The sequence below is a fragment of the Littorina saxatilis genome, linkage group LG5 (genome assembly GCF_037325665.1).
Source record: "Littorina saxatilis isolate snail1 linkage group LG5, US_GU_Lsax_2.0, whole genome shotgun sequence".
Lineage (NCBI taxonomy): Eukaryota > Metazoa > Mollusca > Gastropoda > Littorinimorpha > Littorinidae > Littorina > Littorina saxatilis.
This window is the reverse complement of record NC_090249.1, coordinates 58,628,828-58,652,573: the sequence shown is the minus strand read 5'-3', so window position 1 is coordinate 58,652,573 and position 23,746 is coordinate 58,628,828. Positions and strand designations below refer to the sequence as shown.

At 44.0% G+C, this 23,746-nt stretch overlaps 2 protein-coding genes across 2 annotated transcripts; one reads left to right on the top strand and one right to left on the bottom strand.

The window, feature by feature from the left end:
* Window positions 1-21,308, bottom strand: LOC138967554 (CD151 antigen-like). The gene is made up of 9 exons (XM_070340132.1): window positions 21,238-21,308; window positions 13,244-13,510; window positions 11,902-12,102; window positions 10,106-10,180; window positions 9,359-9,475; window positions 8,013-8,106; window positions 7,165-7,310; window positions 3,682-3,765; window positions 1-3,389 (listed from the first exon to the last, which is right to left on the bottom strand). Exons 2-9 carry the CDS (start codon window positions 13,376-13,378, stop codon window positions 3,336-3,338), a joined length of 906 nt encoding a protein of 301 aa, XP_070196233.1. The 5' UTR covers window positions 13,379-13,510; window positions 21,238-21,308; the 3' UTR covers window positions 1-3,335.
* On the top strand, window positions 14,937-19,778 carry LOC138967826 (uncharacterized). The gene has a single exon (XM_070340484.1). The coding sequence runs from the start codon at window positions 14,937-14,939 to the stop codon at window positions 19,776-19,778; it is 4,842 nt and encodes a 1,613-aa protein (XP_070196585.1).
* Window positions 21,309-23,746: the final 2,438 nt, after the last annotated feature.

The window sequence follows — 23,746 nt, the reverse complement described above, 5'->3', positions numbered from 1 at the left end:
AACAGATCACACGCAACCAAATGCACACATCTCATCAATTTAAACAACATAAAGCGGTTTCATACACTAGTTTCCCCAGAAAACTGAACTTCATACAGTAATTAACGTTGGAACACGGGTGCAAAAGTTCGTCTGCTAGTCCCATTTGACGAAAGAACATTATCCTAAGATAATACTAAAACATAAACAGAACACACAATATCTGCCTTTACCGCCATAGCAGAATAACAGCATATCTGTGTACTTTATTTTAGTCCAAAACAGGGAAACTGACAAGAAGTGTTAACAGAATGGAATGATTTGCACGGAACTATACAACCGCGCATTAATCGATCGCCTGCGCAGGTTGACTGGTTGAGTGATTCGGATTCGATCAAACTTTCGCACAAAAACTCCTGTTTTCTTTGAATAACTGAAGAAAGGAGGAATAAAGAGGTTACACACCTCGTCTCAGTGATTATTAAAAATAATGGTCTCAGTTCGCGGTCATGAAAAAGCTCGCTGAAGCTCGCATTTTTCATGATCCGCTAACTTCGACCATTATTTTTAATAATCACTGAGACTCGGCATGTAACCTCTACGTATACATCTCTGGAGCAAACAATACAAACATACCGCATTTAAATTAACAACTACAGGCCTGAACGCATGAATCTCCATATAAAATCCATGAGTTCGGTTGTTTTCTGAATCTAGATCTGCTGTGCACAAACGTTCATCACAAGCAAATTCCCAAGGCAAGCAACTCATACTTTGTCTAGCGACAAGAGTAGTTCCCCTTCTTTTCACTCAGTTTCTTCGACAACACTGACTGCAATCCGACGGTCAGTTTTCAACAATATTTCATTTTATAAACAGATCACACGCAACCAAATGCACACATCTCATCAATTTAAACAAAATAAAGCGGTTTCATACACCATTTTCCCCAGAAAACTGAACTTCATACAGTAATTAACATTGGAACACGGGTGCAAAAGTTCGTCTGCTAGTCCCATTTGACGAAAGAACATTATCCTAAGCGATACTAAAACATAAACAGAACACACAATATCTGCCTTTACCGCCACAGCAGAATAACAGCATATCTGTGTACTTGATTTTAGTCCAAAACAGGGAAAATGACAAGAAGTGTAAACAGAATCGAATGATTTGCACGGAACTATACAACCGCGCATTAATCTATCGCCTGCGCAGGTTGACTGGGTTGAATGATTCGGATTCGATCAAACTTTCGCACAAAAACTCCTGTTTTCTTTGAATAACTGAAGAAAGGAGGAATAAAGAGGTTACACACCTCGTCTCAGGGATTATTAAAAATAATGGTCTCATGTCGCGGTCATGAAAAAGCTCGCTGAAGCTCGCATTTTTCATGATCCGCCAACTTCGACCATTATTTTTAATAATCACTGAGACTCGGCATGTAACCTCTACATAATACCTGTGAGAAATAGTGGTACCTGCGATTAGAGGACACCCTTAGGACAGGACAGAAATGTCCCTTTATTGCAGGTTTCCTTTCATGACAGGTATATATACCTTGATACAGGTAAGCAAAGCAACAACAGACTGTCCTCTCATGGGAGGTGTCCTATCAAAAGATAGGCCTGACAGGGCAAAAACCAATGTGGCTTGAGCTACATGTAGTTTGGTGGGCTTTTGTTGTATGTGACCACAGTTTTACCAAACACATTTTGCCAAAACTTAATTTAAATGTTGTCCCTAGTTATGTAAATATAATCAGTCTCAGCCTTCCTAGTGAACGCATTTAACAAGGAAAGACTCCTCAACATAAACAATCAAAGCTGTAGGGCCAAAGGAGTTGGGAACCGCTTCTGGATGGAATAGAGAAAAATAATAGAAAATATTCATACAAAAACTGGGAAGAGTTCCTCACTGGCTCAGATGCCGGTTCTTTAGACCTGGGCATTTCTGCTTGCCTGTGGGGCCCACTTATTGATGACTGTATAAGATTTAAAAATACAATGCATATTAAAGACGAGTGATGTACACTATTACAATAGTCAATGTATTCCTCTGATTTTCGGGACGTGCTCTGAAAATGTACGAAGTAACTGAATATCCCATGTGTGTTCAGCTCTGTCATTGCTGTGACTTATCAGTGACAATGCTTTTGAATGTGTCATTATAAATCTGTGCTTGCATGAATAAAAAATTGTTGAAGAGAAAAAATAAAAAATAAAAATAAAAAAAATAATGTAGATGAACATACAATCGCACAAAAGGTGCACCTATTTTAAATTCCAAGGCAACTGTTGACAGGCACATTTGTAACTATAAAGATGAGCAAACTTGAAACTGTCATGTAGAAAAATACCTGAATGCCAAAGATCTTACTGTTTCTAGAAAAGACAGTTGCTGCACAGCCAATAACAACAACAAAATAAAATAAATATGAAAACACACATAAAAGGTTCACAAATGTGAACTGACTGTCACAATATTGTAAGCAATTCTGAAGCAAATTATGAGCAATCCACTGTTTCACAAGATAAATTTCTTTTTAAAAAAATGCACACATCGTGCATGCACCATCAAACATAACACTGTCATATGTTTCGAAATCGGGACAGAGGTATGTTTCTGAAAGGTACATTGCATCACTTCAAAAAGTCAAAACGCCAGATATTTTTAAAGCACTGTTCTAAAACACCCGCAACAATTGATGGTAAAATACATTAACACTCTCTACCCCACCTATGTTGACCAAGTTTTTTTTAGCCGAGACCAGCTCTGCTGCAGCAGGTCACTCAGAATTGTAGTAACTGTGTATCAACACGCTGGAATGCAGGCGTTAGATGGACGTTACAGGAAGCGACTGAAGCTAACAGTCTGAACGGATATCCGTACCTGGTCAGATAGAGCCATATGAGTATGTACAGATATATCCGTACCTGGGAGACAATGAGTTAACAGTCAGAAATAACAATATAAACATAAGTCTGGAAACTGCTTAAATACACATTTTGCAAACAATCTCCAAACAGATGACTGATTCCAGATAACTCTTGCTCATTTTGTAGTTCTGGACAGTTCAATCCCTTCGACTGTTTAATGTTTTTAACATTGCTCTTGCCATGTGTGCCTCTAACACAAAAACCACGGACAACACCAAAAAAAGATGTAAAATCTTTCACAAGTTTAGTCGTGCATACTTAAGACTATTGGTGCTTACTAATTAAGAGGAATGTGACAGTGAGGTTGTGCAGATCACAGCATAGTTGCCAAGCAGCAGACTCCAAGATCACAGTCCAAGCAGCAGTGAAGGTCACACAACCAAGGTCAAATCTGTTGTTGAGGCAGGCAGTCAAAGGTCAACGGTCATACATGGAGCGGTACATGCAAATGGACAGCACCAGCTCAATCAGCTGTAATGAAATTTACATATTCATGGATAAATATATCACACACACTTGAGCAGTAATGTATTTATATATTCATGATGTTTCTTCTTCTTCTTGTTGTATTGTAAAACATCAAAAACTGTGGTAAAAAGAAAAAGATACGTGTTACTTTCTAAGTTTATGAAAAGCAAGAATGTGAAATGCACACTTCTCTGAACATCACGGCAGGTGCAAGGTGTGTCTGCCTTCTGGTCTTTTGGCTTCTCATGCAAATTAAGTGGTTAAAACCAACTGATCTGACCTCCACTGGACTCACCATAAAAACACCGACAATAATAGCGCAGGATCCAATCACCGCCCCTGTGTACTGCAGGTAGGTCTCCAGGGCGTCATAGCAACCCTGAAAACACAGTCATGACTCTTTGTAATAATACAGTGGAACCCCCCTTCAGGCCTGGTAATGAGTAAAAGTGGTTTGGGCGTACTGACAGGAAAATGTTGCGTCATAAGCATGTTTAAGGGCACACGGAGGCTCTTTTCTTACACAATTAGAAAAGGACTTTGTCGTATTTAGGACGAAAGGCGTATCATTCCCAGGCCTGCCCCTTTTAATAAGATCTCCTAAAATCTTAAAAAATCAGGTCTTAAAAAGGAGGCAGTCTAAAAACGTGGGTAAATGTACACATGTAATGTAGAGAAAATGAAGGTCTTGGAGAGGGGGAAGTCTAACATTGGGGGAAGTCTAACATTGGGAAGTCTAACATTGGGGGAAGTCAAACATTGGGGGAAGTCTAACATTGGGGGAAGTCTAACATTGGCGGAGTCTCAAAAAGGGGGTTACACTGTCTGGAATACACAAGAGCACAAGAGTAAAATTAAAATGGCACTACAGAAACAAGGCTGACAGACAACAAAACACACAGAAAGAAGGACAGACAGACAAAAACACAAAAAGAACAGCAGATCGAAAGAAATAGATCTACATCTTCTTTAAACAGGCCATGATACTGAAATTAAAACATGAAGATGATATTGAAGTCTCTAACACTTTATCCAGCGGTGAGATAAAAACTTCCCCATGGCCTTGCTACATTTGGCTTCAATCAGACATACATCCCTAATTATGATGACTTCACAATTTAAAATGCAAGCATGTCATCATATGTATTGCCTCAACACTAGATTGTTCTTTGAGCCATGACGTCAGAGGTCGACTACAACTCACATTTAGGCATCCAGCAGCCAACAATAGTGCGTGTTTGTGAGTATTCAATTGAACAAAAATGGAATTGTAACTGAAAATGAATTGAAACATAAATATTAGATGTATTTTTATTTTGGACCAAAATATGACATTTCCACGTCATTCATTTCATCATACAATCATTTATTGGCTCGGCTTCCTGACGAGTGGACGTAAACTGATAGAACTATCAAGATAAGTTTTGCGTGAATATTTGTTTGTCTGTTCACTTAAAAGACAGTTGGGTCGAAATATCTGTGAATGTATTGTTTTGTCAATAACAAACGTTCCAACAACCTACCTTTCTTGTTTTTTGATTCTGAATTTTGGAACGTTGGCAGTCTCTTTGTCTTTGGATTTATTCAAAATATGACAGTCATCACAGGGGTCCTGATTTGGCCTATTATGGTCCGCTGGACCCGAAAAGCAACAGCTAACTAACTAACTAACAGTCATCACAACACTCAGTGTTGAATTCAACTAGTGGTCTTGGAGAACAATGACTGTCTCAATCTGTATAAAATGTCACATTTTGGTCAAACAATGCAACTGGCACGGTTGGCCTAGTGGTAAGGCGTCCGCCCCGTGATCGGGAGGTCGTGGGTTCGAACCCCGGCCGGGTCATACCTAAGACTTTAAAATTGGCAATCTAGTGGCTGCTCCGCCTGGCGTCTGGCATTATGGGGTTAGTGCTAGGACTGGTTGGTCCGGTGTCAGAATAATGTGACTGGGTGAGACATGAAGCCTGTGCTGCGACTTCTGTCTTGCGTGTGGCGCACGTTAAATGTCAAAGCAGCACCGCCCTGATATGGCCCTTCGTGGTCGGCTGGGCGTTAAACAAACAAACAAACAAACAAACAAACAAACAAACAAGTCAAACAATGCAATGCAGTGGAACCCCCCTTTTAACACTATTGTGACTAGCACTGCCACGGCGTTTACGTCCTGCCTGCCCAAGCTTGCCACCAAGAAACTTCCCAAAAATCAGTAACTGTAAAGAAATCTGTCTAGCAAGCTTGAATTAAGTCCAATCACCACCAAATTTTGTGTACTAATTCAAAAATGGATGCCCAGTTCAGTCGTGCTATTTATAAGTTTGTCACGCGATTTGTTTTAGCAAAGGGGGGTGAAAGGGGGATAATTTGTGTTTTTTAACGTTTTTTTGTGTGTGTTTTATTTTCTACTGCTTTTTTTAAAAGTTATTTTTTAACAGAAAGTATCATAAATAATGTTATAACCAAACAAGGTGTAAAACCTATGAATTAGCTGAAATATTGTTAACATTGTACACAGAAATAAGGAGACAGTACAAAGAAAAAAACAAGCAAATCACGCATTCACTCACAGCATCCTGACTCAAATGAAACAAAACTGTAGATCTAACACTCACCAAATGATGTCTAGGTAATCCATATTGAATATAAGTCACATTTTCACAACAAAGTACCAACTGTACACCTATGAACAATTCCAAAAGGATTTGAAGGCTCCAGCCATCCATTGTTATCAGTGCTGCCACGCCCCCATAGCTCCTGCACGATTCCGAGATACATGGTCGTCTAGCAGTATCACCGCCAACCACGTGTAGTTTGCCGACTCGTACTAGCAACAACGGGACTGTTTCTTCCTTACTTTCACTGCTTGTATCGCTTTCGTGAGGCGAAAACGATACGTCCGAATCATGCTCTACGGGATCCTCTAGGTCCAACATCCGGAGAATCTCCTCCCGAGACAAGGCTCGCCTTTGATTCATTTTTTTTCCTCAAAAACGCACACAAATCAGGCGGATTTGCAAATGGCAGAAGGGGACGCCAAGTGTATCAAGGGAAACAACTCAATTTATTTGCAAGCTTCAAAAACCGGGAAGCAATCACGAGTCGTGTACCCTCTATGGCTGGTACTGAAAAATGCGCGTCCCGTCCATGGGCGTGTCAGCGCTGGTACTGATTTATCAGTGTCCCGTCGCGAAAGTGTTAAGACCTCCACAAATCTGAGAAAGTCAGGTCTTCAAAGGGAGGGATATCTTAAAATGGGGGTCTTCTTCTTTCTTCTTCTTCTGCGTTCGTGGGCTGAAACTCCCACGTACACTCATGTGGTTTTTTAGCACGAGTGGAATTTTACGTGTATGACTGTTTTTTACCCCGCCATTTCGGCAGCCATACGCCGTTTTCGGAAGAAGCATGCTGGGTATTTTCGTGTTTCTATAACCCACCGAACTCTGACATGAATTACAGGATCTTTTTCGTGCGCACTTGGTCTTGTGCTTGCGTGTACACACGGGGGTGTTCGGACACCGAGGAGAGTCTGCACACAAAGTTGACTCTGAGAAATAAATCTCTCGCCGAACGTGGGGACGAACTCACGCTGACAGCGGCCAACTGGATACAAATCCAGCGCGCTACCGACTGAGCTACATTCCCGCCCAAATTGGGGGTCATTTTACAGAGGTTTTGAACAGAAAGTCTGAGAAAACCAGGTCTTAAAAAGGTGGGAGTCTTAAAATGGGGGATCTTAAAAGGGGGGTTTTCAATGTAATCTAAAAGAAAGGCCACTGACTGTTGTGTAGAGAGTGTAGTTGAGCGATTTGAGCGGGTAGTCAATGGGCGGCCCGTTGTGAGGGGGTCCCACACCAGTGACCTTGCCGGTACACTGGTCAATGTCCTGGTCAACCTTGCAGCAACTTGCTGGCACCAGACTTTGGTCTGCACAAAGGAAATACAGAATGCAGAATCTTTTATTGTCCAAGGTTGGGAATTTGTCTTGACATTGCGGATAAGAAATATTCACTCCAGCCATGCACACCAATACAAGCATCTATAAAAACTGATCAACGACATCAATTAAAAATATATACACTCAAACTAGCAACAAACACTCTAAAACTTCCTCACCTCATGTCACCACACACACACACACAAACATGCGTGCGCACAAATGCGAACTCTCAAACGTGCACAAATTCCAACACTCAAAGTTCCAACAAGAAAAGGACCATTGTTTTCACTACATGCTGTCAGAAACAGGGATGTAAAACATGCCATGAAAAGATGTGTAAAACATGCCATGAAAAGATGTGTACAACATGCCATGAAAAGATGTGTACAACATGCCATGAAAAGATGTGTAAAACATGCCATGAAAAGATGTGTACAACATGCCATGAAAAGATGTGTAAAACATGCCATGAAAAGACACTTCACACATCTGAATGAACAGGAAATGAAAATTGCGTTGGAACGCTAAATTTCCAACCATATTTTATTGTGCAGTGTCACATTGCTGCATTACTTGCATCTCTCAAATTGAAAATTCTGACCCCGCAAAACAGGAATCTTTGCAGAAAATCCAAATGTCCCTTTCAGAAAAGGACAAGCACAATGAGCGGACACAACGATGGGTCTTACTGTTTAAGTTTCTCAGAACCCACTCGCTCTTCAATTTGTAGATTGCCCAGGATGTGGAACTGTTTGGCCCTCCATACGCCCCGCAGCATTCAAACTGAAACAATACAACACATCAGTGAGTGAGATCAGCCCACCCTATGCAAACCATTGCTCAAATGTGTATGACATCAGTGATTAATTCCCCTCCATACGCCCCACAGCACCCATATGCAAACCATTGCTCAAATGTGTATGGCATCGGTGGCTGCACTAGCCAGTTTCATAAACCAGTACAGTGGCACCTCCCTTTTACGACCCCCACAAATGTGAGGCAATGAGGTCTTGACCAGGAGGGAGCTTATTAAAATTGGAGTAAATTTACGGAGGTTATGAACAGAAAATCTGAGACAACAGGGTCTAAAACAGAAGGAGTCTTAAAAGGGTATTTCTTTACAAGAACGGATTATAGCTCACAGAAAATGCAGTCGTTCCCTAACAGTAAACAGTCCGAGAGCAAGTTGACAAATACATTTGTTACATTACGTTTCTGGTGAAAACCTGCCAAACAAAGTATCATGAACTGGATCCTTTGACGGTACAGTGAAACTCCTTTTCTAAGACCTCCCCTATTTAAGACCCCCCCCCCTCCCCCTTTTAAGACCTTGCTTTCTTATAGTTTCTGTCCACAACCCATGTAAATTCACTTTTATTTTAAGACTACCGTACTTTCCGGGTGACAACGCGCTTCATTATCTAAGACGCACCCCCTTCTTTTTAAAAAAAATTGTAATCCAGTCACCCATTGGACGCAGGGGGCCGATAGGGCGCACCAAAATGACCCAGTTTTTGCCATGAGAGGTGGTTCCCCTGTCATATCTGAGAGAGGAAACACTTCCTGCACCGGGGTCAGTGACCGACTTTAACTGGGTGAAAATATGTGTGCTCTGTGTGTGCGGCCAGATCAAAGGCATTGTGATAGCTGGGTGGCCTTGTTAAAAGACACGACCTTCTTCCCAGGGGTCAATGACCCAGTTTTTGCCATGAGAGGTGGTTCCCCTGTCATATCTGAGAGAGGAAACACTTCCTGCATCGGGGTCAGTGACCGAGTTTAACAGAGTGGAAATCTATGTGTGCGGCTAGATCAAAGGCAGGGCAGTACCTAGTAGCTGAAACATGCATTATCACAAGTTGTTTGACTGGTACTCAAGCGGTCTCTTTGATTTTTTTCGTATTTCATACACGGATTAGGCGCTTCGTGTTATACAAGACGCAGGGGTCGAACTCGAGGAAAAAAGTCGCGCCTTATGACCCGGAAAGTACGGTACCTTTTTTTAAGATCTGGTTTTTTTTTAAATTTGCGAACTTACTGTCTGCTGGATGTCATCCCAGGCACGGGTGAGGCGACTCTTGGAATCCGGCCTGTCAGAGACGCCGTACTTCTCAATCAGTCCGTGCTCCATTTCCTCCTTCACCTTGTCCTCCAACTCAAATCATCATCAATAATCAAATGATAATACAGTGGAACCCCCCCCCCCCCCCCCCAAGACATCCCAATTTAAGAATTCCTTCTTTTTCAGGCCCTTCTTTCTCAGATGTTGTGTTGATATCCTGTGTAAGTTTAGCTCCACTTAAAGACTCCCTCCCTTCACAGACGTGTTTTGGGTAGATGTGTGAAGGTCACAAATGGGAGGTTCCACTGTAATCATGCTCATACTCGTTGCCTCTTTCTGGCCAGAGCTCACAGCAATTTAAAATACAAACCAACAAAACGTTTGGATGAACCACAGAAGATCTTTTTGATTTTGTTATGAGAGGCTGCTTAAGATTTTTTTTTAAACCACACCATTCTTCTGATCTTTTTTTGATTCCAATATTTCAGATGTCTCAAAAAAGTTATTGGTTTTGTGCCACATGTAAAAAACGGCAGCATGACACATTTCTGCTTGTGTGTGTGAAGCTGGTGTGTTCAAAACGTTTGCATTTATTCGGACATAATACAGATTTAAAAACAATGCCAACATTCATAAGCTTGCACATGCTATTTTCCTGAATGCCACAGAATAGCACAATCATATTGCCGCTTGGTGAAAGTGGAGCTCAAGTAGACAACCTACCTCACTCAACAAGACGTATCCCAGGATTCCTGCCACGAACAGCATCACCGACATAAAGGCCAGTAACCCCAGATGCTGTCAACAATCAGGGTTTGCTTTATATTACAACAGTAAACATAAACATTATAAAACACAAACAAACAAGCAACGGCAACAATAACAAAAATAGCTGATGCAAAAATGTACCAGCCAGAATGCACCAATTGTACTGCCAAACAACAGTTGCTCATGAAGATCCAAGCATGAATAATTGTAACACTTACAACTAAAAAGGTCTAAACAGTTATAGCTTTTAAGAATAGTTTGCCGTCATATATTCATAAATGCATACACTAAGCCTTCAAATGAGTTGTAATTACTTTTCAACTCCCTGTTTGAAAAAAAAACCTCAGAGTCTCAGAGTTATTAGTTAGTACAATTAAACCGGTATGTACACCTATGGATTTTGGTCTAGAGAATCATTCTTTCAAAAATAAACACAGGACTTAAACCTTATGTGTGTGTGTTTGTGTGGGTGTATGTATATTTGCACTGTGCGGGGTGTCACGAACTGAAAACTCTGCCCGAACAATCCTTCTCATTGCGGTCAATGCGCATGAGCTAACATTAATCAGGTCGTGAACAACCTAACCCTAACCCTAACCCTTACCCTAATCCTAACCCATAGTTCGTTTGGTCAAAGGGTCGCATTTTTTAAGTCCAAGATTGGCGCATGCGCATTGACTGCAATGAGAAGGATTGTTCAGCAGAGGTTTCAGTTGGTGACACCGGGGTGTTATAATACAGTGGAACCCCCTTCTTAGATTACCTCCCTTTGCAGACCCTGATTTCTAACATTTTCTTTTCATTACTTGTGCCAATGTACCCCCATTGTAAGATCCTGATTTCTAACATTTTCTTTTCATTGCTTGTGCCAATGTACCCCCCTTGTAAGATCCTGATTTCTAACATTTTCTTTTCATTGCTTGTGCCAATGTACCCCCCTTGTAAGATCCTGATTTCTAACATTTTCTTTTCATTGCTTGTGCCAATGTACCCCCCTTGTAAGATCCTGATTTCTAACATTTTCTTTTCATTGCTTGTGCCAATGTACCCCCCTTGTAAGATCCTGATTTCTAACATTTTCTTTTCATTGCTTGTGCCAATGTACCCCCCTTGTAAGATCCTGATTTCTAACATTTTCTTTTCATTACTTGTGCCAATGTACCCCCCTTGTAAGATCCTGATTTCTAACATTTTCTTTTCATTACTTGTGCCAATGTACCCCCACAGTAAGATCCTGATTTCTAACATTTTCTTTTCATTACTTGTGCCAGTGTACCCCCATTGTAAGACCCCCTCCTTTTTAAGGCCTGATCTTTCAGATTGTGGGAGGTCTTAAAAGGGGGGTTCCACTGTCTATTTGCACTGTGCGGGGTGTTCTTACATGCGTGAAAGATTATAATAATAATAACGGGTATTTATATAGCGCCTTATCCGAAGTTCAAAGCGCGTATGCCGTGTGAGATGGAATTTTTACACAATATATCACGCATTCACATCGGCCAGTAGATCAACAGCCTATAGGCGCTGCATCCACCTTTCACGGCCTATTATTCCAAGTCACGGGACGGGTATTTTGGTGGACATTTTTATCTGCGCCTATACAATTTTGCCAGGAAAGACCCTTTTGTCAATCGTGGGATCTTTAACGTGCATACCCCAATGTAGTGTACACGAAGGGACCTCGGTTTATCGTCTCATCCGAAAGACTACACATGTAAGAAAACGATAGCATCATATTTTCAACAGCTTACCAAACCCATGACACACTTGTACTGTGTGAGGACTCCGCAGAAGCCGAGGAAAGTGATGGCGATGATGGCCGAGCCGATCATGATCATGAGGTACGAGTCGACCCGGTAGAGGTCAGCGCTGATCAGCTTTGACAACTGCTTACTGCCGTACTCCGCTTCGAGCGTCCAGATACCGATGCCCAGAATCGCCAGGCCGCCCACCTGGCAACAGACATGGAAATTGTATACTGGTTGATCTATATTGCTTTATTGCTTCCAGCGTCCAGATACTGATGCCCAGAATGGCCATGCCGCCCACCTTGCAACAGACAAGGAAATTGTAGACCCTGGTTGATTCACAGTAAATGCTTCATTGCTTCCTATTTCAACAGACTAAAACCGGCGAAAAGGGAGACAAAAAACTTGGATATTTTTAGAAAAAAAGACAAAAGTATTCATGCATCAACTATCACATTTTTTTTATTAGATAAACTATACTTAAAAAAAAAGAATCTAAAAAATATTGATCAACCAATCCATCAACCAATAAGAAAACAACAAACAATTGATCAAGTCATCAAGCAATCCATCATTCAATGGGTGTATGCGGGGAGGGGACAGGGAAAAGAGCACACAAAAATCCCTCATTTGGATGCAGCTGCCTTGGGTTATAATTCAAAATTGCTCTGCTATACTGCTTAGCTAGCCTGGCAATTTTCTAATTGAGACCACCATGTAGCCTTCACTTGAAATTAATTAATTTAATGGATCTTAAAAGGCAGCTGCAGCATTTTTGTTTGTTTGTGATTGATTTGTGTTTTTTTTTGTTTGTGTTTTTTTTGTTTGTTCTACTAAGCCTTGCGTTGCCTATTCATATATTATACCTGCATAAATTGTTAAATGCTGCAACAGCATTCTTGTACCATATGCTTGTGGTTAATCTTTCCATGGGGTTGTCTGTCTTTTGTCCAGTGATATGCACAATGTACATCCTAGTGTTACTAGGATCTTAGTAAATCCTGCTGATACTATTAGTAATAGACCCCCTGTTTGGAGACTTACTTCTTCTCTGAATTGTGAAGACCCCTTTTTGTTTTGTTCAAGATTTTCTCTTCATAAAGTCTGCAAATTTACCTCCGTTTCAATAGTTAGCTCTCTGCTTTCAAGTCTAGTTTCTTTCATGTCTTTAGACGTCCTAAAAATAAAAGCGTGAGGATGCGACTTGTCTAATACAGAAAAAAAACCTGAAAAGTAAAAATTATATGCAAACATAATTTTAGCTGTTCCGTCAGGGATCAAGCTGTACTTTGACAGTTTGACAGTGCCTGGAAAGTTGGAGATTGTGGAATTCTATCAAACTCACCAGTACGATGACAAGAAAGGTGACGAGAACCATCCTGAGTTTTTTGTGCTGCTTGGCGTTGCGAGACTGACCGCCATACAACTCCTTGATGTCTTCGTCCGGCTGCAGGTAGCTACGCATCATGCCGGACGTCATCTTGACCAATGGGTGTGTGACTGACCGTCTAAAGTCACGCAGTTCTCAGACACGCAGTTCTCAGTGTCGCTTCACAGTCACTGCTCCTCTCAGTCTCTCTCTCTGAGCGCTATGTGGATGGCAGTGGCATACCTGTTGTAAGCAGTTACTGAATCAGTGTTTGTAATTTTTGAGTTTTACTTTCAAATATATTAAGTAGACAAATTTAATTGTAAATATAAGGTGTATTTGGATAATTGTAAACTGAACATTTCTATTTTTTGTACGTGTACAATACGTCTACCTTTTGAGTTCAACAACAAAAAAGAAGAAAAAGACCAATGAAGAAGGATGCTCACCACCTATTTTTTTTTTGGTTAAAGAAAGAAAAAGAAGAAGAAAACAAGTCGCGTAAGGCGAAATTACTACATTTAGTCAAGCTGTGGAACTCAGAATGAAGCTGAACGCACAGCATTTTTTCACAATGACCGTAGTCCGCCGCTAGTGCAAAAGGCAGTGAAAGTGACGAGCCTGTTCAGCGCGGTAGCGGTTGCGCTGTGCTGCATAGCACGCTTTACTGTACCTCTCTTCGTTTTAACTTTCTGAGCGTGTTTTTAATCCAAACATATCATATCTATATGTTTTTGGAATCAGGAACCGACAAGGAATAAGATGAAATTGTTTTTAAATCGATTTCGGAAATTTAATTTTAATCATAGTTTTTATTTTTAATTTTCAGAGCTTGTTTTTAATTCGAATATAACATATTTATATGTTTTTGGAATCAGAATATGATGAAGAATAAAATAAAAGTAATTTTGGATCGTTTTATAAAAAAATAATTTTAATTACAATTTTCAGATTTTTAATGACCAAAGTCATTAATTAATTTTTAAGCCTCCATGCTGAAATGCAATACCGAAGTCCGGCCTTCGTCGAAGATTGCTTGGCCAAAATTTCAATCAATTTGATTGAAAAATGAAGGTGTGACAGTGCCGCCTCAACTTTTACAAAAAGCCAAATATGACGTCATAAAAGACATTTATCGAAAAAATGAAAAAAAGTCTGGGGATTTCATCCCCAGGAACTCTCATGTAAAATTTCATAAAGATCAGTCCAGTAGTTTAGTCTGAATCGCTTTATAACTGATTACGATCTATTCCTGCAAATAGACAGTTTAGTCAAGGGACATTACTCCTTGAAAGCTCTAGATCAAAGATGGCCGCAAATGAAACACGTGCACTGCAGAAAGAACCTTTCACCTCATTTATCTGTAAGTTCTGTTCTATGCAATTAAGCTACTTCATAATTCAATCATAGTGTTGTTCATGCATAGTCACAAGCTTCTGTCCATGCGCAGTATCTTTATCTTTACACATTTAGCTGAGTCATAATCGTACATCAATAGTCATGCAGTTCCATGTTGCCTAATGCTATTAGTCAACATAGTTCATTTCCTTTCTTTGATTGCAGAACCGTGGTCATTGTTTGAATAAAGATTATTTGAACAAAGAGACAGCGTTCTTATCGATGACCACGGTTAGTTGAGCCCGCAAGCACCTACACCACCATTGTGACCATGCCTGCCGTCGCTTGCCCGATCCCTGACTGTGACTACGTGACAGAGGACCTCGACGCTGTTATCGTCGCTGCTCTCCTCACAGCTCACGGCACTACCCACACGCAGGGACCCACAGCAGCAGCAAAGATCGACAGAGTCAGGCGACCAGTCATCTCCGCCGCTGGCACCAGTGAGGAATGGGAATACTTCCTGTCCCGATGGTCCGACTACGTCGAAGCCACAAAGGTGAAAGGCCACGACAAAGCCTTACAACTCCTGGAATGCTGCGACGAGCCTCTACGTAAAGATCTTACTAGATCAGCAGGCGGTAGCCTGACAGGAAAAACTGAAGAGGAAATCTTGGCCGCCATCAGAAGACTAGCCGTGCGCCAAGAGAGCACGATGGTGGCCAGAGTTACACTTCATAACATGAGACAGGACCGCGATGAACCGGTGCGAGCATTTGGGGCCCGCCTCGCTGGCCAAGCCGGGGTATGCAGATTTACAATCAAATGTCCCTCCGAGGCTTGCGGCCGTGACGTCAGCTACACCAACGCCATACTACGCGATGCCCTCATCCGCGGCGTTGCAGATCCTGACATCCAGTTAGACCTCCTCAGCCACGAGAATCAGGATATGAGCCTGGAAGATGCGCTCCAGTTCGTGGAAGCAAAAGAAGCTGGCAAACGATCAGCCTCCCGCCTACTGGACTCCCACGCAACTGACTCCGCATCAGCTTCGGTTGACGCCGCAAGCAGCAACTATCAGAAGGGTAAACGCCTAGCCCTAAAAAGCGACAAGAAAGAACTCTGCACGTACTGTGGAAAAGCAGGCCATGGTGCACACTCCCTGGCCCGAACCCGCAAGACCGACTGCCCAGCATACGGCCATAGATGTCAGCTGTGCAACAGAGATCACCACCATGAGTCTGTGTGCCGTAGCAAGGACAGACCAAGGCGCCGACCACCACCTGCCCCAGAAGACGGCGAAGCAGCCATTTTCGACGCCCTGTGCACCGTGATGTCGTCCCCTCGCAGACAAAACAGGAAAACCACCTCCATTGATCATCATCTATTCGACAATCTGTCGCAAACATGGATAAGAAAGGGTTCGCAACCTCAACCGTTCATCAACCTCACAATCCAGGCCTCACACAAGGGCTACAAGACTCTCGGGTTCACACTCAACACCCCATCAAAGTCCATCAGCCAACCTGCCATGGCAGACACAGGGTGCCAAAGCTGCCTCGCCGGCATCGTAGTCCTCTATCGCCTTGGCCTTACTGCATCTGACCTTGTCCCCGTGACAATGAAAATGCACACCGCCGACAACAAGAACATCAACATCCTTGGCGCCACAATACTCCATATCACAGCCAAGGATACCGACGGCAGAATCTTCGAAACCAAACAGATGACCTACATTACGGACTGCTCCGAAAAGTTCTTCCTCAGCAGAGGGGCATGCGTAGACCTTCACATCATCCCCAAGGACTTCCCCAAGGTCGGTGAGACAACAGACCACTGTGATGCCACACTGCATGACACTGCACCCTCTGGGTCCACTGCCCCCTGCGGCTGCCCCCGGCGCCAATTACCACCGGCCCCACCCCAACGCCTACCATCCCCCAACGCCAATAGGGAAAAACTACAGCGGTACCTACTAGACTACTACAAGTCAAGCACGTTCAACACCTGTGAGCACCAGCCCCTCCCCCTCATGGAGGGCCCCCCGCTCGAACTCATGGTCGACCCAACGGCAAAACCGGTGGCTCACCACACCCCTATACCAGTCCCACTCCATTGGCAACAGGAAGTAAAGGCAGGCCTTGACCAAGATGTCCAACTGGGTGTCCTCGAACCTGTTCCCATAGGCGAACCTGTCACATGGTGCCACCGGATGGTAATCTGTGCGAAGAAAAACGGCAAACCACGCCGGACCGTTGACTTTCAACCCCTCAATGCTCATGCGACAAGGGAAACACATCACACCCCCTCCCCGTTCCACCAGGCTAGGTCTATCCCACACGGCAAAAAGAAGACCGTCCTCGATGCATGGAACGGCTACCACAGCGTCCCCATCCGAGCAGAAGACCGCCACCTCACGACCTTCATTACACCTTGGGGCAGATACCGTTACAAAACGACCCCCCAAGGTTACATAGCATCTGGCGACGGATACACCAGGCGATACGACGAAATTGTCGCCGAGATTCCCAACAAGACCAAATGTGTTGACGACGCCCTACTCTGGGCAGACACCCTGGAAGACAGCTTCCATCAGACAGTCCAATGGCTCGACGTCTGTGGCCGCCATGGAATCACCCTCAACCCGGAGAAATTCGTCTTCGGCAGCGACACAGTGGAATTTGCAGGGTTTGAAATTACCCCTGACACAGTCCGCCCTAGCAAGAAACACTCTCAGGCCATCCGCGACTTCCCAACCCCAGTCAACATCACTGACATACGATCGTGGTTCGGACTCATCAACCAGGTGTCCTTTGCATTCAGCATGGCCGAGAAAATGCTGCCATTCCGCGAGTTACTGAAACCAGGTACACCATTTCAATGGAATGACAACCTGAACTCCCTGTTCGAGGAATCGAAAAACATCATCATCAACGACATTGACAAAGGCGTCCAGATCTTCGACGCACGACGACCAACATGTCTCGCCACTGACTGGTCGAAAACAGGCATCGGATTCTGGCTGCTCCAAAAGCACTGCACCTGTCCCACAAAGGACCCATTCTGCTGTCAAACGGGATGGAAGGTTACCCTTGTTGGAAGCCGCTTCACTCACGCAGCGGAATCACGCTATGCACCCGTCGAGGGAGAGGCATTAGCCGTCGCGGATGCTCTCAACAAAGCCAGGTACTTCGTCCTCGGCTGTGAAGACCTGACGATTGCTGTTGATCACAAACCTCTCCTGAAACTATTTGGAGACCGGTCGCTCGAAGACATCCCCAACCCACGACTACGGAACTTGAAAGAAAAAACCCTGAAATACAGGTTCCGCATGGTGCACATCCCTGGAATCAAACATTGTGCAGCTGACACTATCTCCCGACACCCAACTGGAGATCCTGTCAAAATGCCCCTCACTGATGATGTGGCCTCACTCCACTCCTCCCCATGTCTGTTCCCTTCCTCCCTTGACGGCATACGATGCCCAGCTCCGCAGATTGAACTGGTTGACGACACCTCTTTCTCAGCCTTCACACTGCACTCCGCTCCCATCCAATCTGTGACTTGGGACCGCGTACGAGATGCCACATCAAGCGATGAACACATGTTCCTACTGTCATCGATCATTGACAATGGCTTCCCGGACAACCGTCAAGACCTTCCTCCATCACTGCGGGACTTCTTCCAATTCCGCGAAGACCTCTTTACACTCGACGGGGTAATACTCTACAAAGAGCGAGTGGTCATCCCACCGTCACTTCGTCCTGAAGTCCTCGCCGCACTGCACGCTGCGCATCAGGGGGTGACCTCTATGAACTTGAGGGCCGAAGCATCGGTATTCTGGCCAGGAATCACACCTGACATCACTGCCGTGAGAGCTAACTGCACCCACTGCAACCGCATTGCACCCTCTAACCCCAGTGCCCCACCCACACCGCTATTAACCCCACAATACCCCTTCCAATACATCTGTGCTGACTTCTTCCACTACAAGGGAGCAAACTACGTGGTCATTGTTGACAGATATTCCAACTGGCCCATTGTCGAAAGATCACACGCTGGCGGAACTGGGCTCGTTACATGTCTACGTCGAGCATTTGTGACCTATGGAATCCCTGAGGAACTAGCATCAGATGGCGGGCCGGAATTCACCTCCAACGAAACCCGACAATTTTTGAAAAACTGGGGTGTACACCACCGATTGTCGTCGGTAGCCTTCCCGCACAGCAATTGCCGGGCAGAAGTGGGCGTCAAAACTGTCAAGCGACTAATCACCGACAACACCACCCCCAATGGTGACCTTGATACAGATGCCTTTCAAAGGGCCACGCTACAGTACAGAAACACCCCTGACCGCGACACCAAACTATCCCCTGCCATGTGCATCTTTGGCCATCCAATCAGGGACTTCATCCCCATACTCCCAGGAAACTACCAACCACACCGCACATGGCGTGAAACACTGGCCGCACGAGAGTCCGCCCTACGCAACCGCCACATGCAAAACTGGGAACGATGGTCCGAAAGGACAAAACGACTACCACCCCTCAAAGTTGGCGACTACGTCCGAGTCCAAAATCAGGTTGGACCCCACCCACTCAAGTGGGACAAGACTGGGACAGTGATCGAGGTTCGCCAATTCGACCAATATGTGGTAAAAGTAGATGGATCAGGCAGAGTCACTCTACGCAACCGCAAATTCCTCAGGAAATACTCACCTGCTATCCTCCCCTCTCCAACAAGAACCATCACCATTGACATGCCCCTTCCCACTGCGCCCACTCAACCCATTGCACCCAGTTTAATCACTCCGCAAACAGCACAGCATGGGACCTCGGGCAATGTGATCCCACCTCCTGTCAACCTTCCCCAAGCACCCACTTGTGCGAACCATGACCAACCCTCCCACGACACCGTGAGCCCAACACCTCCTACGCCCCAACTATCGCCCAAGATGCGTGTACCCCAGAGCGCTCTTGCTACGCCTACCCGCCCAACCCAGAGTCCCTGTGGGCAACGCACCGTAACACCAAGGATCAGACCGCAGCATGATATTCCAGCCGCCAACCCCACTGTTTCATCAGGAGCCCAGCCGGAGAGTTCTACCCATCAGCCCAGACGCTCCGGCCGTACTGTTCATGCACCCAAATGGCTCAATGACTATATTCCTTAACGCCATCTTATTACTGGCCCGTCCAACACCCATTCCTTTATCCTCAGCCTTTAGTAGTACTGGCTAAAGACTTGGGGGGAGATAACTGATTACGATCTATTCCTGCAAATAGACAGTTTAGTCAAGGGACATTACTCCTTGAAAGCTCTAGATCAAAGATGGCCGCAAATGAAACACGTGCACTGCAGAAAGAACCTTTCACCTCATTTATCTGTAAGTTCTGTTCTATGCAATTAAGCTACTTCATAATTCAATCATAGTGTTGTTCATGCATAGTCACAAGCTTCTGTCCATGCGCAGTATCTTTATCTTTACACATTTAGCTGAGTCATAATCGTACATCAATAGTCATGCAGTTCCATGTTGCCTAGAATGCTATTAGTCAACATAGTTCATTTCCTTTCTTTGATTGCAGAACCGTGGTCATTGTTTGAATAAAGATTATTTGAACAAAGAGACAGCGTTCTTATCGACTTTACACACACACACGCACAGACACACACACACACAGTGACACACACACATACACCACGACTTTACTTTCTTTACTTTACTTGGTGTTTAACGTCGTTTTCAACCACGAAGGTTATATCGCGACGGGGAAAGGGGGGAGATGGGATAGAGCCACTTGTTAATTGTTTCTTGTTCACAAAAGCACTAATCAAAAAATTGCTCCAGGGGCTTGCAACGTAGTACAATATATGACCTTACTGGGAGAATGCAAGTTTCCAGTACAAAGGACCACAGACATACATGTCTCAGAGTCTCAGAAAGGACTTAACATTTCTTACATACTGCTTGACTAAAATCTTTACAAACATTGACTATATTCTATACAAGAAACACTTAACAAGGGTAAAAGGAGAAACAGAATCCGTAAGTCGCCTCTTTCGACATGTTGGGGAGCATCGGGTAAATTCTTCCCCCTAACCCGCGGCGGGGGGGTACACCACGACCCTCGTCTCGATTTCCCCTCTATGTTAAAACATTTAGTCAAAACTTGACTAAATGTAAAAAGCAGTTACTGAATAGTGCAGACCTACATAACAAGTTTTTCATCAATAATTAACAATTTAACTGGAATAGTTACAACAGAAATCAAATTCAAAAAATACATTCGGGCCGATACATTCTATTCACCAATATAAGCGCCCACAGATGTGTAAATTCACGTCGCATATTGCCATCGATCTACTCAGCCTGAGAGATAACACCACAACAAAAGAAATCGATCATACCACCGTCGCAGGTAAATATTCTGGCTCTGGTCCCAGAGTCAGAGAAACCGTCCTTGACAGTCACTGGACCCAGTTCCATATTTGTGTCAGCACGGTATCTTGACCGCTGCTTGGTCTACTGAGTAATGTATTATCACACACACACAGACTGACTGACTGCCCGAGAGAACGCTTAATTCGTGCGCCAGATTTGGTAAGAGTTAATGAAAGAACAGACCTACCTTAGCAAAACGGACCACCAGCGGGATACCGATCGTTGTTGTGGTTGGTTTACCTCCAATCAACTGTGATGTCACACAGGTATCAACTTCCGGTGAGCGATGGATTTGGTACAGCACGAGTTGCCTCCCTTACACCGTGAACTAAAAACATGCCCGTTCTTACGTTTCGGTTTTGTGAAAATTGCATGAATTGACATGATTCAGGGCTGTTGTTGTGATGTCAGTGTGTATGTTTGGTGTGTGTGTGTGTTTGTGTGTGTGTGTGTGTGTGTGTGTGTGTGTGTGTGTGTGTGTTTGGTGTGTGTGTGTGTGTGTGTGTGTGTGTGCGTGTTTGTGTATTAGTGTGTGTGTGAGTTTCATGATTTTTTTTAAATGTCAATTTGTGTTTAATTCTTTTGCTGCATCTCATTACAAAAACAGACAGACAGCCTCGGACAAAACTTGAACATACACACACACACGCACACACATACAGTACACAGACACAGACGTCACACACACTGACACACACACCGTCACACGCGCGTGCGCGCGCTCATCACTGTCAGATTATTTTCTCCTTCTCCTTCTGTCTGGAAGTGGACCAATGAAGACCGTCACACGTCCAGCTGACAGGAACGGAAAGAGCAGTGTCAAAAACCACTTAGCGCTCATTGGCACAGTCGTGCTGCAGCCACGGCGTAGGGCGGTAAAGGAACAACGCCGTACAGTCTACGAGTCACGCTGCAGCCACATTTTCACCTCGTACTTACTGTTTTTTTCAAGATGTAATCTTTCCTGTGTTAAATTTCTTGCGAATTGCCTGAGATTTGTCCAGACTTTATATCCTCTGGACGGCCACAGTACGTATCAGGCATGGCCCCGGCCGGTGTTTTGTGTGTTTTTTGTTTTTGTTGTTCAGTTGCTGTCATAAAAAAAGTCAATGTTCCGACAAGGAAAACAACTGCTGTATATTGCCCTTTAAATGGCAGCAAGGTGATTGCCTGTCGCTGGAGACCATTTTCTGCTTTAGTCTGTTTTACCTCAGTTATGTTATGACTTTTTTTTTAATTCTTCCGGCACGGTCAAGGTTTTTGTATGGAATAAATTAAGATCATCTTTCAAGTAGAACACAGAAATCAGTCAAACAAACAAACAAACAAAACAACAAGTCGCGTAAGGCGAAATTACTACATTTAGTCAAGCTGTCGAACTCACGGAATGAAACTGAACGCACTGTAGTTTTTCACCAAGACAGTACACACGCCCTGGATCATGGAACGCCTAGTTCTGTCCACCGCAGGTACTACACACTTTTATGTCCCCCGCACGCGGAAGCAGAGTTGAAATATCGCAAAAGAATTGCCCAATGAAGGTATGTTATGGCAGATCACATTATTTATTATATATATTCCGAAGCAGAATTGCCTAGGCTATAAGTAAATATTTTACTTAGGTCTTGTTCGATTTTCTGCCGAAGTCAGTGAAAATTGTGCTGAGAGGTCTCAATTTCTTACAAATTAACCCATGGCCAGAACTACCATTTGAATCACTATTCTAATACTCACAGTTCAATCTTCGATACCTTGCAGACTTGTATGCGCGTTCTGGGGCACCAGCATCGCAGATAAGCTGCTCTAATCTAGCGTTATTTTGTGGTACTCGATTCTCAGTGGGTAAGGTCCCCCGCAGACACCAAATAAGGTCCCCCGCATTTTAGCCGGAGTACGTTCTACGCCCCCCCCCCCCCCCCCCTCCCCGCCCCGCATGTGCGCGCTGACATAGCACATCATTAAGCAGTCATTAAATGCATGCAACAAATGCATGAAACTATTACAGTAGGTATCATATGCTTGATAGCAATAGCATACACACACACACACACACACACGCGGCGCACGCACGCACGCACGCACGCACGCACGCACGTAAATACATAAACATACATACATACACGCACGCACGCACGAACGCACACACACACACGCACACACACAAACACACACACACACACACACACACACACATTTCAGACATGATATCTTGAAACGACTGTTTTTCCTTTCATAAGTGCATAGACCTGAGAAAAGGGAGAAAGAGATAGGGGGGAAGGGAAAGGAGTGAGGAGAGAGAGGCAGGTGGGAGAGATAGAGTGTGACTGAGAGAGAGAGAGAGAGAGAGAGAGAGAGAGAGAGAGAGAGAGTGTGACTGAGAGAGAGAGAGAGAGAGAGAGTGACTGAGAGAGAGAGAGAGAGAGTGTGACTGAGAGAGAGAGAGAGAGAGAGAGAGAGAGAGAGAGAGAGAGAGTGTGACTGAGAGAGAGAGAGAGAGAGAGAGAGAGAGAGAGAGAGAGAGAGAGAGAGTGTGTGTGTGTCTGAGAGAGAAAGTGTGTGTGTGTGTCTGAGCCGAGAGAGAGAGAGAGAGAGAGAGAGAGAGAGGGATTGATTGATTGATTGATTAAACTTTATTACAGAAGGATGGAGATTTTAGGCATTGCCTAGTCTTACAATCTGTCCTTGCAAACAAAGAC

Coding starts and splice junctions, on each gene's coding strand:
- LOC138967554 (XM_070340132.1), bottom strand. CDS start 13,378: ATGACGTCCGGCATGATGCGTAGCTACCTGCAGCCGGACGAAGACATC. Junction 12,103..13,243: donor CCTTTCTTGTCATCGTACTG/GTGAGTTTGATA, acceptor GTCTGTTGCCAG/GTGGGCGGCCTGGCGATTCT. Junction 10,181..11,901: donor ACAAGTGTGTCATGGGTTTG/GTAAGCTGTTGA, acceptor GATTGTTGACAG/CATCTGGGGTTACTGGCCTT.
- LOC138967826 (XM_070340484.1), top strand. CDS start 14,937: ATGCCTGCCGTCGCTTGCCCGATCCCTGACTGTGACTACGTGACAGAG.